This window comes from Kogia breviceps, chromosome 15 (genome assembly GCF_026419965.1).
Source record: "Kogia breviceps isolate mKogBre1 chromosome 15, mKogBre1 haplotype 1, whole genome shotgun sequence".
Classification (NCBI taxonomy): domain Eukaryota; kingdom Metazoa; phylum Chordata; class Mammalia; order Artiodactyla; family Physeteridae; genus Kogia; species Kogia breviceps.
Window position 1 is genome coordinate 40954791 of NC_081324.1, and position 12442 is coordinate 40967232.

The 12442-nt window shown below is 48.5% G+C and overlaps 1 protein-coding gene across 4 annotated transcripts in view; it reads right to left on the reverse strand.

Moving 5' to 3' along the window:
* Positions 1–213: 213 nt before the first annotated feature.
* The window catches only part of MAPRE2 (microtubule associated protein RP/EB family member 2), a 166268-nt gene continuing 154039 nt past the window's right edge, over positions 214–12442 (reverse strand). For all 4 annotated transcript variants that reach the window (XM_059041389.2, XM_067015290.1, XM_059041388.2 and 1 more), the window contains 2 exons: positions 11452–11610; positions 214–3311 (listed from right to left, as the gene is read on the reverse strand). In XM_059041389.2, coding sequence (XP_058897372.1) covers positions 3237–3311; positions 11452–11610 — 234 coding nt within the window. In that variant the 3' untranslated portion in view covers positions 214–3236. The remainder of the gene's footprint in view (positions 3312–11451; positions 11611–12442) is intronic.

Sequence of the window (12442 nt, forward strand, 5' to 3'; positions counted from 1 at the left end):
AGGTAGTACAGCTGCTACATTGGATAGCAAATACTAACCTGTAATTCCTGTTACAACATTTGCCGTCAATAAAAACAAGGCCTCCCACCATGTAAATCATAATAGAATGTGGGCTGTATGTGTGAATTTACACAAATAGCCTATTCGTATAACTGTGCTCACTGAAAAGGAAACCTTTAGCATAAAAATTTAAGACTCTATAGATCCAGGCCATTTTAACATATACCTTTTTTTTTTTTATTAAATATGTAAAAAGATAAATGCAAGTCAAGTTATTCACATATTCAGAGACAAAAAACTATTCTACCATGCGACAGTAGGTGGGTAATGTAAAATGAATGTGATACATCTGAATAAGACTTTTTCATCTATTATGTCATTACTTATCTATATTTATAATTAACAATACATATGTTTACATTCCTTTCAGTTTACATTTAATATATAACAAAAGCTTTATGGTGTACTATTTAGTAAAAGTAATTTGAATGCATATTAAACCTTAACGGAATAATGGAAATACTCACCAGGGAAGGGAGGAGTTCTTGGTTCCCTTCTGGAGTTTACTTCTCTCAGGTCAACAGGGTGTGTCTTTGTCTTTTCTTTTTCTGCTTTCCTGCTCTTTTCTCTTTACCCCCTGCTTCAATCACTTCCTGCCTGATATGAGCAGTGGAAGTACTCTAACCAGCTGCGGCGGGTGTGGCGGGTGTGAAGGGGACTCCAAGACGGAAGTCTGGCTTCTGAGAGGGAGGAGCAGAGCACACACCAGGGGATGCTTCTCGGCCCAGCATGACCACGCGTGACGGGCTCCATAGAGGAAAGCACGCACTGGCTGCCGAGATGAGAGAATGATGGGGTAAAGCCATCAGGGAGAAAGGAGCAGTCCTGGGAAATGAGAGGTGGTCTGTACAGAGGCTGGGGTGCAGCCGAAGAGGACCAGGATACTTAGCTGTCAAAGATTCCCCAAAGCATCAGTGATGTCCCATGCGATGCAGGGCAATGGAAGACATTTCAGATGTTGACAGAAAAAGAAGTATATAGCTCCTCTCTAAATAAATGGTCTGCCCCAAGACTCCGGGAAGGAGAAGGATGTAGGATGACTGGCAAAAGTTGTCTTTGCCAGATATATGGCCAGTATGTTTGCAGCTGAGAAAGCTGGGGATTTGGGGAGGAACAGAGTGGCTGAGTGTCACTGGTGAGGCTTATGCACGTTACCCAGTAATCATGTGCACCCACATGATGGGAGTGTGGTTCCTGATCCACCTGGCACTGGGTATTACTGACATGTCCAAGGCAAGCAAAGAACTGCCCAGGAACCACTGAAGGATCACCTGCATAGAATTATTTTTTGTGCCTCTTTACAAGAGCTGTTTAGAAAGAAGGAAACCCAGTGAGTGCAACAGGCTTGGCGGGGTGGGGTGGGGTGGCGGGGAACGACACACTGTTAAGCACGATGCTGTGTATAGCACGACCACTCCTTGCAACCAGGTGTGGGAGGATGTCACTGCCGAGAGCCAGGCCGTATTCCAGCCTGAGAGAAACGAGCTGCCGCTGTAGCGCAGAGCAAGCAGGAGAGAGAAGAAAGGGAAACCAAACCCCATGAAACATCTGTCCAGTTCTGCACAGTGTCCTGTAATAACCTCAAAAATACAAGCAATCTTTTTCACACGTTACTCAATAAATACCACTCTGCCACAAAAGATTTTGAGAAGACTTCTTTTGGTGGAAAGCTTCAATGCTAGAATTTAGAATTAGTATTTCATCAGTTAATAAAGAAATGTCAAAGCTTTATGACACATAATTCAGAAATTTATTTTAAGCTTTTCAATTAAGAGGAAAGTGGGGTGGGCACACTTGTTTGCTGTTTTTGTTGCACCTAAGTCAAATAACAAGTGAAAGAAAATCTAAAGTTAGAAACCGAGTGAAATGAATGATCCAGGAAGGGAAACCATCTGTCAAAGGGCAGGGTGGGGAAGAGGCAAAGATTTGGAAAGATACTAAGAAAATGTGCAAATAATATTAGTTAAAAAAAAATAAGGAATGCTTTTAATTCATTAATGTTTCCTCTGTTTATGAATTGCCACGATTTAGCGAAGGTCAATGACAAGGAGGGCCATAGAATTGAAGAGGGGGAATTCTTTATTCCAGAAGGCATTGGGAGTCAGATTTTCCTGTGCTGTCATTCCAGTGTCAACACCAGACTTCAGAACCAGGATTCTCCCTTGGACTTATGCTCCTATGCATAAGGTCTTCACTCCCAGCCTTCCAGCAAGTGTGCAGCATGATGCAGTGCCACCCGGGGCTGCACACCCTGAAGTCATTCTTTAGTAGGAATCCCCTAGTGTGGATGAGAGGATTTGGGCGGAAACCCACACGAGGAGGCAGGAGGAACTGTGCCCATGCAGACCCTCTATGACTGCAGACAACTGATGACAGCTTTTGAGGAGAGTGGCTCCCCACCAAAGAGGACCCTGAGAAAGAAAACAGCATGAGAATCTGGGTGGGGGGAGGCGAGGGAAAGGGCAAGCAGTTAGAGGGCCAAGTCGAGATGGTGTTTTCCTTGAGTGAATGTCTTTCAAAACTAACAAGATACTGTGTGGTTGTCTAACATGCTGATGTCTGAACACTGCTGGGCCCTTAAGTCCTAGTTTTGATTCCTTTTTTTTTTTTTCCCTTTGTGAGTAGAGGGAGAAACTGACTAGGTGTTTTTCCCCGTGAAATAAGTCACTGTCATATGGCTTTCATATCAAGTATCTCTTTCCCTTTGTTCCAATTTATTATTTGACCAAATTTATGTTCAGAGGTTAGACTTGCAAACATCAAAGCACCACAAATGTGTGTGACATCTAGTGACACTGGGTTGAGAAATGCCAATATAAATACCATATATCAAATTACCATTGTTTCACACCAGGATAAAAAGGGGGTGGGGTGGGGGTGGGGACAGTTGTTCTGGAAAGAAATGCAAAGAGCAGAACCAATCTCAAGCAGCCAAGTGGTGAAGTTGAAGGTATGTGACCCCGTGATGTCTTGGGGAGGCTGCCCACGGCCACAGCTAGTGTGTCTTGGCGAAGGAAATGGGAACCGAGCGCGGTGGCTGGCATGGGTGCCGGCGCAGTGATGAAACAGCAGGCTGGGAACAACTGGTTTCTGATGAGCTTGAGGCCACAGGTGTTCCAATTCTCCAGAAGAAAAGTTCCCACCAGAATGGAAGTGTGGAGAGCTGCCGAGATGGTTCAGTACTCTTCCTGCTGCTGGGGCTGCTGTTCGTGGACTTGTTCCTCTGCTTCTGGCTCCTCCGGGTGGCCCTCCTGCGGGGCAGGGGGAGAGGTTTCAGCTGAAGCAGTTCACTGCCAGCAGCCCTGCGGCGTCCCCAGCCCCACCATCGCTGCACAGCAGGGCATCGCCACGGCTTTTGCCACGCAAGTGCCTCCCCGCTCCCAGGAGCCCAGGCATACACAGGGATACCTTCACCTTCCCGCCCCATAAAGAAACGGCCCATTCTGGAGCGCGGCCAGCAGGCTTTAGGCACCACGTTTTCCTTCTGACCATTCTGGAAGGACATCATCACAGAACATACTTTCCCACCCGCTGTACGACAGTAAACCAGATGTAAGGACTCAAGAGCGTCACGATAACCACGAGTGAGCCTGCTGTGACAGCACAGGGCCCCAGGCCCCTGCAGTGTGTCTGATGGCTTCCTGTTTCCTGCCCTGCTGTCCTCCTCCTCACCTGGTAGCATGAAGCAGACTCCTTGTTATAATCTGTTACTCATCTGATGCAGAGAAGCAGCTCATTAGAGTGGTTAGGTAAGGAAAGGACAATAACTGTGGTTCTGGGTTGCCCCCAGCCAGACGGCGTCTCCAACAGGGGAGCTCAGGAGCTTGTGCTCAGGGACTTCAGGACATCTATTTTGGGTACGTGAGGACTTTGCTTACTTTCTGATGGTTGAGGTGTTCCTCTACTTGGCTTCAAATGACCTATTTACTGCGTATAACAGGGAAGCACATCACGAACACTAAACTCCAGGGAACATAAACCCTGGTCAGCTATATCTGCCAATTCTTTTTGTTTTTTTTTTTTAAATCTCACAAAGAATAATTAGCTCTTTACTACCCAAGCAGAGGGAACGTAGCTAATCAATAGGGCTGACTGCTCCCTCCAGAATGCGCAATGCTTTTGCGATGCAGTCGGGAGCGTATGCTGGGATGTACAGACGTGCTTGTGTTCGCTTGCACTTTGCACACCCCCTTCCTGTCTGGCCCCTATTCTCTTTAGCCAAGGACACACCCGTCAAGATCCAACTCAAATGCAGCAGGATCATTTCCCCTGATCCCTGAGCCAGGATTCTCTCCCTCCTCCTGCATTTTGCTTCTTCCTTGGCCTTAAAACTTTTGACTTGTAATCTTGTTTGTCTTGAACCTTGTGGCCTCATCCATTGGATCCTGAGGTTACTGAAGTCGGGATAGGGCCTCATCCATCTGTGTCAGACCTTGCTTACTGTACAACTCAATGCATGTGTGTCAGGAAGAAGACATCAGAGAGGGTGCAAGAACAGATGACCCAGACTATCAGCCAAGGTCACGTGCCACTTATCTTCTGAGAGGCAGCATAATGTCAAGGTTATAAGCATGGACCTGGAGTTCATCTCCCAGATCCATTATTTACAAGCTGGGTGACTTAACTGTTCTGTGCCTCAGTTTTCTCATCTGTACAGGTGGGGGATAGGACAAAAGTGCCCATTTAAGAGAGTTTTCAATGAGTGTCATTGATCAATGAATCAATGGAGTCACTGAATTCAACAGAGAACTCTGAGTTAAAATAGGTGAAGTGCCTAGAACACTGTTTGGCACATAATATAAGTGTGAGCTGTGATTCTTTTTTCTTGGTAACTCATTAGAATATGTTCTAGAAGTAAAAATAATTTTTTAAAAAATATCTTTTCTATGACAAGAGTAGAAAATGACATCGTATTGAAGACTTGGGCTCAAATCTAGCACCGTCCTTACTGGCTTGGTGTCAAGAAGCACATTATTTAATTTAATAAATATTAGCTCACCCCATGACCACACCCTGTCATCATACCTAAAACTGCTGCACCTCTGAAATGTGAAGGCCCAAATGCTACTCTCTCTGCCCACATCCTGCTGTCCTTCGGGACACCTCGCTCCTTAATTCCTTAACCACGATGTCCTTTGACCTCAGAGCCCCAAGCCCCCCTTTGCTCCAGGCTCTGCCAGCTCGTCCCTGGGCCGGCCCTGCAGCATCCTCCACAAGCCTCTTTGCCCACCACTCAGCACACGTGAGGGTGGTCCTCTCGGCTCAGTTAGTGCCTCAGGGACAGAGGTGCTCTTCCTGCTCCCGGAAGAGCACCTCTTGCTGGGATAGAACAAGCGAGGAAGAGCCACCAGCCTCCCTCTAGTCTAGGGGCAAAGAAGGAAACTCGTGCTCGTGGGAATTGACCAGGAATGGTGGACCAGGAACTCCGGGGTGTCTGCTCTGCCGCATGCTCTTCCCCATGCCTTTCTCACTGCCTTCACCCCAGAACGGATCACTCCTCTGAGCTTTACATCCTTGATTCACACTTCCATCAGGTGGCACACTGCAGCCCTGTGTATGGGCGCGTGCTCGTGTGTCCCCACTGGCTGGCTCCATGGCTGCCTCTTCAGCCAGGCTCTGAGCCTCTGAGTCCCTTAAAGGGTAGAGATGTTATTGTATTTGTCATCCTAACTTTTTAATGCCAGTGTGGTGCCTTCCATATCATATTGCCCAGACTTCAGCTGGTCTGAAGTGCACTTTTCTTACATAATTGTTTTTGTGAATGTTACGCTGCTGATGGGAAGATCGTCAGAAATGAGGATCTGTTTGACATTTTACAGAAAATCTTATTTGCTCACATCATGGACTGCGAGTTAACTGTGGGATACTGGATTTAATTCAGGAATGAAAGTCGGAAGATTTGGATTCAAGTAACTGTGGGCCTGTCAAAACCAGCTGCGGGATGAGAAACCCACTAGATAAGGCTCCCCCTCAGGCCTCCTTTCCATACTTGATGAGCCAGGGGGTGGGTGCAGTGCCCTTGTCTCCAGCTGGCCAAGGGCAGCTCCCTCATTCACAGTGCACTGCTGTGAGGTCATGCATCTCATCTGCAGGAACTGCGGACCCCAGAGCACTCTTGTTGGGTACCGAGGCTATAAAGAACAAACGTCCTGGGTTACCAATGGATTGCTAATGCTTGGGGTTCAAATTAAGGTGCTCTGAAAGTCTGGCAGGACACAACTGTAACTCTGAGGCAGCTGTTGCACATCACCACTGGGAGCTCCCAGCCCACAGTGCTGTGGAGGCACTCACACACCAAAATGATCTTTCTCTTATGCCCCATGCAAGACTGAAGAAGAACTTAAACGCACAGGTGAGGAGGAGGCCAGGCGAAACCTAGGCCAAACATGTGACTAAAGCACTGGGGCGCCACCTACTTAATTAAGTCTAATATTTGCATATCAATCCACTCACAGCTGTGAGTGATGCTTTGGAGTTCCTTATTCTTGTAATAATCATTAGAAGGAGAAGCAAGCAGGAAGACAGTACTGAAGAATGCTCTCGGCTACTGTGGGAGGAGAGCAGGGACAAAGGAGGGGACAAGGGGGAGGGCCGTCAAGAAGCTGGGCTGCGGGGGAGGGGGCATGGCTCCCACCTTCCCAGATGTGGGAGGCGGCGCACAACAGGTTCATCTGCCACCACTCACACCAGCGAGTCCGGCTGTTCTTTCCTTTCTGCTTTGTTCCTGCCGTTTCCTCTGCTGAAAAACTACTCCCGTCTTAACTCTGTAACTGCGGACATTCCTAATCATCTTTCCGCGTCCAACACAAATGTCATCTTCTCTGTGAAGTCCTTGCCTGTCCCTCCAGGCTGTCTTTTTGTGCTCCCCACACAAGTTTATTTATGTCTCTATTACTGCATTTATCACAACCTGACAAATTCCAGTTAGTGGTGTCCCTGTCTGTCTCAAGGGGACTGTGAGCTCTTCGAAGGCAGGGGCTGTGTCTGTTTTCTATAGACCCAATGCTGCGTCCAGTGACAAACGCAGGCTGAATTCAAAAGATGTGGGCTGAAGGGGGTAGTATCTTTAGGTCATTCAACAGTGGCTTCTGTGACAGGACCTCAGGAAACAAGTGTCTCTGTATTAGCAGGTGACCCTCAGCCTACAGATCCACAGGGCAGCCGCTAACCAACGGCGTTAAGCCCAGACACCTGTGGCCCCTAGTTAAGTAATAAAGATAATGAGAATCATAATGAGAGGCACTGGACAGCCAGCTGGCCATCTGCTCTGGAAACTTCCATTAGGTTTCTGTGACTGCAAACTGAACTGCCTCTGTTTACTTCCACACTCAAAACTCTCATCTGGATTTCTACATCTTCCAAACATGTTATCCTAGGATTGCTTGATCACGAGAATCAAAGACCAGACACCACTAAATAAAGACTGAAGGAGGAGGCCTCTCCAGCGAATGCCTCCACCTGAAGTGTCAATGTCGGGTCCATCTGTGGTGAACTGAAGAGCAGGCACTCACTGCAGCCTCTGATTCCTCAGCACCCCTCTCATCTCGAGGAGGGAGGCAACCAACCAGAAATCTCTGCCTCTCAGATGTGCACAGAAGTCCGACCAGCGGCATCATGAATAAAGTACCGGCATTTTTTCCCAGACATCACGGCCCCCATGGCTGCATGTCCACCTAGCACTGAAGTGTGAGAATGGCCTGAAAACAAGACACAGTGTCAGGATCAAGCACAGCAAGGGAAAAAGGAGGCTCCGAGAGCTTGCGGGTGGGTGCAGTGGCCCAGCAACCTCTGAGCATATTTTTTTTCCCAAGTGATGCCTTTCCTAGGCAAGGGTAGAAGCTTTTTAAAGGCTCACTGCCTCAATGGTAGAACCTGGATAAGCTGGGAGGCTACCACAGAACCAGGACTCGCTACGCTCAGGGAGAGAGGCAAACACTTGTAGCTCTAAGGTGTCTAGGATGGTTCCATGAACCTCCAGGAAGGGAAGCAGAGAGCAGAGCAGGCCAGCCGCTCCTGAGCCTCTCGCCATCCGCCTCTGTAAGAAGTATCATGTGTGCGCGTGTGCAGCATGGAAAATACCGTGAAGTGTCCAGGCATGTGGCAGACAGTCTTCGACCTCTCTCTATATAGAAACCGAAGTTTAAAAAAAATGGGTCTTGGGCTTCCCTGGTGGCGCAGTGGTTGAGAATACGCCTGCCGATGCAGGGAACACGGGTTCGTGCCCCAGTCCAGGAAGATCCCACATGCCGCGGAGCGGCTGGGCCCGTGAGCCATGGCCGCTGAGCTTGCGCGTCCAGAGCCTGTGCTCCGCAACGGGAGAGGCCACAACAGTGAGAAGCCCACGTATCACAAAAAAAAAAAGGAAAAAAAATGGGTCTTGTCACATTCTAAACAAGGACACTTGGCATATTCCAGCTTATTCTCTATAGAAAACTCAGCATAGCCTGATGTGTTTCTTTTGGAGCTGTCCAGACACAGAGTTGCATTAGAGGTTATCCTGGAATGAGAAGAATTAAGGCAGCAACTGCATTTGAAGATTTTGCACTGGTAACCAACATGTGTTAAGTTTGTGTTAAGTCTATATTTTCTCTTCCAGATTCCAGTAGACTGGTTACTGCCTCTAAATCTCTTCCTGGACTTTGGATACTCCTTAGCTTACACTCAACAGTGATGCCACTGTCTCTCTCTTCTCCCTACCACGTTTCTCTCTATTTGATGACATCAGCACAGTGCCAGTCAGAACAACAAAGGTGGGTTTAGGGACACTACCCACCAGAAGAAAATGGAGGTTCTTGGCAGATACCAAATTAAACAGACTGCCCAGAGAAAGAGGCCAAGACAATACTTTTGAAGGTGTCAAACAACAAAACAAGATGAAGGGAATTATTTGGAGAAAATCCAGGTAGGAATTTGACTATTCCCTTCTTCACATACAGAACACATGCAACTCAATACTGTCAATTTGACAAAGTCTGTCCTGCAGTTTCCCCCACGAGGTACCGCCTTTACTTTTTCCCTTCCCCATGGCACCCAATATACTGAGAAGCAGGGAACATAGTCCTTAAGATTCTGGGCTCTGAGTTAGAGAAACCTGGGTAGTGATGGAGCTTATTAAAGATGGGTCATTGAGCAAGTAACTTTATCTGTAAAGCAGAGATAAGTAATAGTACACCACATAAGGATCTGGTGAGAAATATATATATAGAACATAAACGTAATATCTAGCACACGCTAAATGCTCAAGGATAGCTATTACTACTATCATGTTCTCCATTTAAAAGGCGGCTCAGGCTTGGATTAGGGAGGGCACGAACTCAGGACTCGAGTTCAAATGAAATTATGCTGCTTATACACTCGGGAACGTTATTTAACCTCTCGTCTGCCTTAGTTTCTCTCATCTATAAATGGGCTAACACCCATATCTACCTAATAGGATTATCCAGAGAATTAAAGGAGCTGATACATGTAAAGCCCTTGGCCTTCCCCCTCATCTCCCATCCCAAGAGTTTGAGGAAAGGACCTGCTAAACCCATTAGTCTTAATGACTGATGATGCTCTGAAGTATTACTTCTTTGAGGGGTGTGTGCGTTAACTGCCCATACGCTGCAAGAATGGCTCTCTGAATCCAGGCCGCCGTAAGCTGGTGCTGGTGTGTGTGCTGGGGGTGTTGGAGATATAAATGGTCTAACAGAAGCCGAGTGTAGTCATCCAGGAAGACACCCCTGAACTCTCAGGAGGCAAGAGCTCTTGCCTACGGCCAGCCCTACCTGCCATCAGCTAGGAATTCAGTGGCCCTGCCAACCCTTAATTTGGAGTTCACCTGACGGCGCTCCCTCACAAGGACTCCTCCTTTGGGACAAGATCTGGCTCGAGGTTAGAATCAGAAGGCTAGAAGGTAAGAATCAGCAGGAAGAGTCCATCCTGCAAGCCGCCTTGCTCCCGTGAGTGGGCACCGTCCCGGATGGGCAGCAGCACGGTTCACTCAGGCTCATGGTGCTGCACAGACCTCATCGAATTCAGCCTCAAACAAGCTTGTGAAGAGAATAACCACAATTCGTCTAGCGCTTGACAGATGACAAAGTACTCTCTAAATACAGAATGTCATAAAAATGCCACTTTGGGTGGTGCAGATACACACACACTACAAACCAGCCTTTGGTTCCTTCCGTCAGATCTGAAAATATTGAGAATGATATTTTGTACAGCCGTCGCTATCTCTGGGACCTGGGCAAGCGGATTCCCAGGGCCTCAAGATCGATAGTCTGAGCTAACCAAGAAGGAGGTTTAAGAATATATACAGATCTGGGGGAAACAGAAAAAGTGGTGGAGAGTCCCCAAACTCCAGACAGTTTCAGAAAATTTCAGAGCTAGGATTTTAATCTTACACGGAGTAAACATCTGCCTGGTATTCGGCTGAAATAAGATAAAGTAAACTTGCTGGTGGCTTCCTATGTTCTGTGGAAATATCAACACACATGCAACTCAACCACAGAGCCCTCAGGGCACCTGCAGGCCTCCTAATCACACCTACCCAAACACTTCCTCAGCCCCAACCTGGCAGAAGGATGCCTGCAACCCCGGCCCATGTTCTCCTGCCTTTCACCACGCCACCCTCCCGAAGGTGAAGCCCCACGGGGATCCCACTACAGCTGCCAGGGCCTCTCCCTGCCTGTCTGGGCAGACTTGGGGTGAGCTGCCTTGGGCTCTGCCGTTTATCCTGCCCCTTCCCCTCCTCACTTCCTGAGACTCATGTTCCTCCGCCGCTCCTCACATCTGCTTTCCATGCGCGGACGGAGCCACATCCTGGGTCCCCCCTCGGCACATCCACTTGTGGGGAGCAACCCTGGTGGGCAGGGCCTCTACAGAGCAGGCCTTCCAGAAGTATTCTTCCACAAAGGGCTGCCACACAATGCTGCTCTGTACTGGCAAAGTGTAACCAAGACAACCAGCTATGAAGGAAAAAACAGTTGTGGGACTTCTGGGGATGGGAAAAGCATCTAGATTAATTTTTCCTTTAACCACATTCTGATCTGTCACGAGGAAAGAAGAATCTTTGCACACAGTCTTACTGCTCATTTGCTCAGAGAGTTGAAAACCACTTGAGATTTGGCTGTGTAAGCCTATTTTTCTCAATCGAAGTCCCCCTGTCCCCTGCCCCCAACAACTGGCAACCATCCGCGCATCTCTTCCCAGATTGATAAATGCAGGTCCCATAAGCATGGGTCAATGGATCATGAGGATCGTGTTTATTCCTCTGGGAACATCATATGCACTGGCTGAGCTGCAAGTCTCACTAAGGTCCCAGGGCAGTATCTGAAGGCACGGCATCACTGCACTCTGACCAAGAGCATCACTCTGGAACACAGGCGTCAGGGCTCTGCTCACACTCACGTGTTCTTCCGAAGCGTAGAGGACTTCCATGAGTCGCTGCACGAGGTCATCGTTTTCCTGCCCGTGTTCCTGGCAGAGGAGCTCAATCTCTCTCAACTTTCCGAAGTAGAAATCCCTTTCCTTTTCCACGCCTTCAAGGGCAAGTTTTAACGAATGTACCTGTGAGGGAGGGAAGGTGGAAAAGAACATCCTCAAACTACAGCATAAGAAATAAATGACCGACTGTGCCTGCATATAAAGATGCAAAACATGAAAAGACAGATGTGCAAAAATAACCGACGTGCAGGTCTGGGGAGAGATGAGGGGCTGCTGCCGGAGCTTGAGCCTGGGCCCGAACCCCCAGCTTCAACAGCACACTTGTCACTCCTGTCAACCAACCGTTTATACCCAGAGGCCCGGGGATCCTTCTGCCCGAGACAGCTCCACCCGGGCTCCGAGTCAGCCTTCCTCTCCTGGTAACTAACCTGGGCCGGGGCACATCTTTCCCCCAACTCGTTCATCCTCTGCAGGGAGGGGAGAGGCGAGAGCGGGAGGAGGGAGGGGACGGGAGGGAAGGGCTGGCACTGTGGTCCCTTCAGACGCGCTTTGCGGAACCTCTTTTCTTCACGTCACTTGAGAGCCGCCCTCGACTTTGGAGCCCTTCATTCATGTTCCTGAGCCAAACTAGACAAAAGCTCCTACTGAGGGACTGGGGCATGGCTGCACAAGGAAAACTGGGCGAGACTAAAAGCAGGCTGAGTGGATCTGTCTTAATTCCTCTAGTTCTGGCTTCGAGTTCATCACATGAAAGGCGGGAAGATGTGGAAGCTCCAGTCCCTCAGCAGAACAGCCCTCATTCCCTTTTTTCTCCCTTGATGCGGGTCCAGGGGCCTTGCAGCTTCTCACGGTGGTTATGGAGATGGTGCTGGTGAAGGGAAGAGGGCACGGGTTGAGGCTGGCAGAGCCGTCACCTGGGCTGAAGAAACACCACAGGCAGTGTAGACAGATCTGG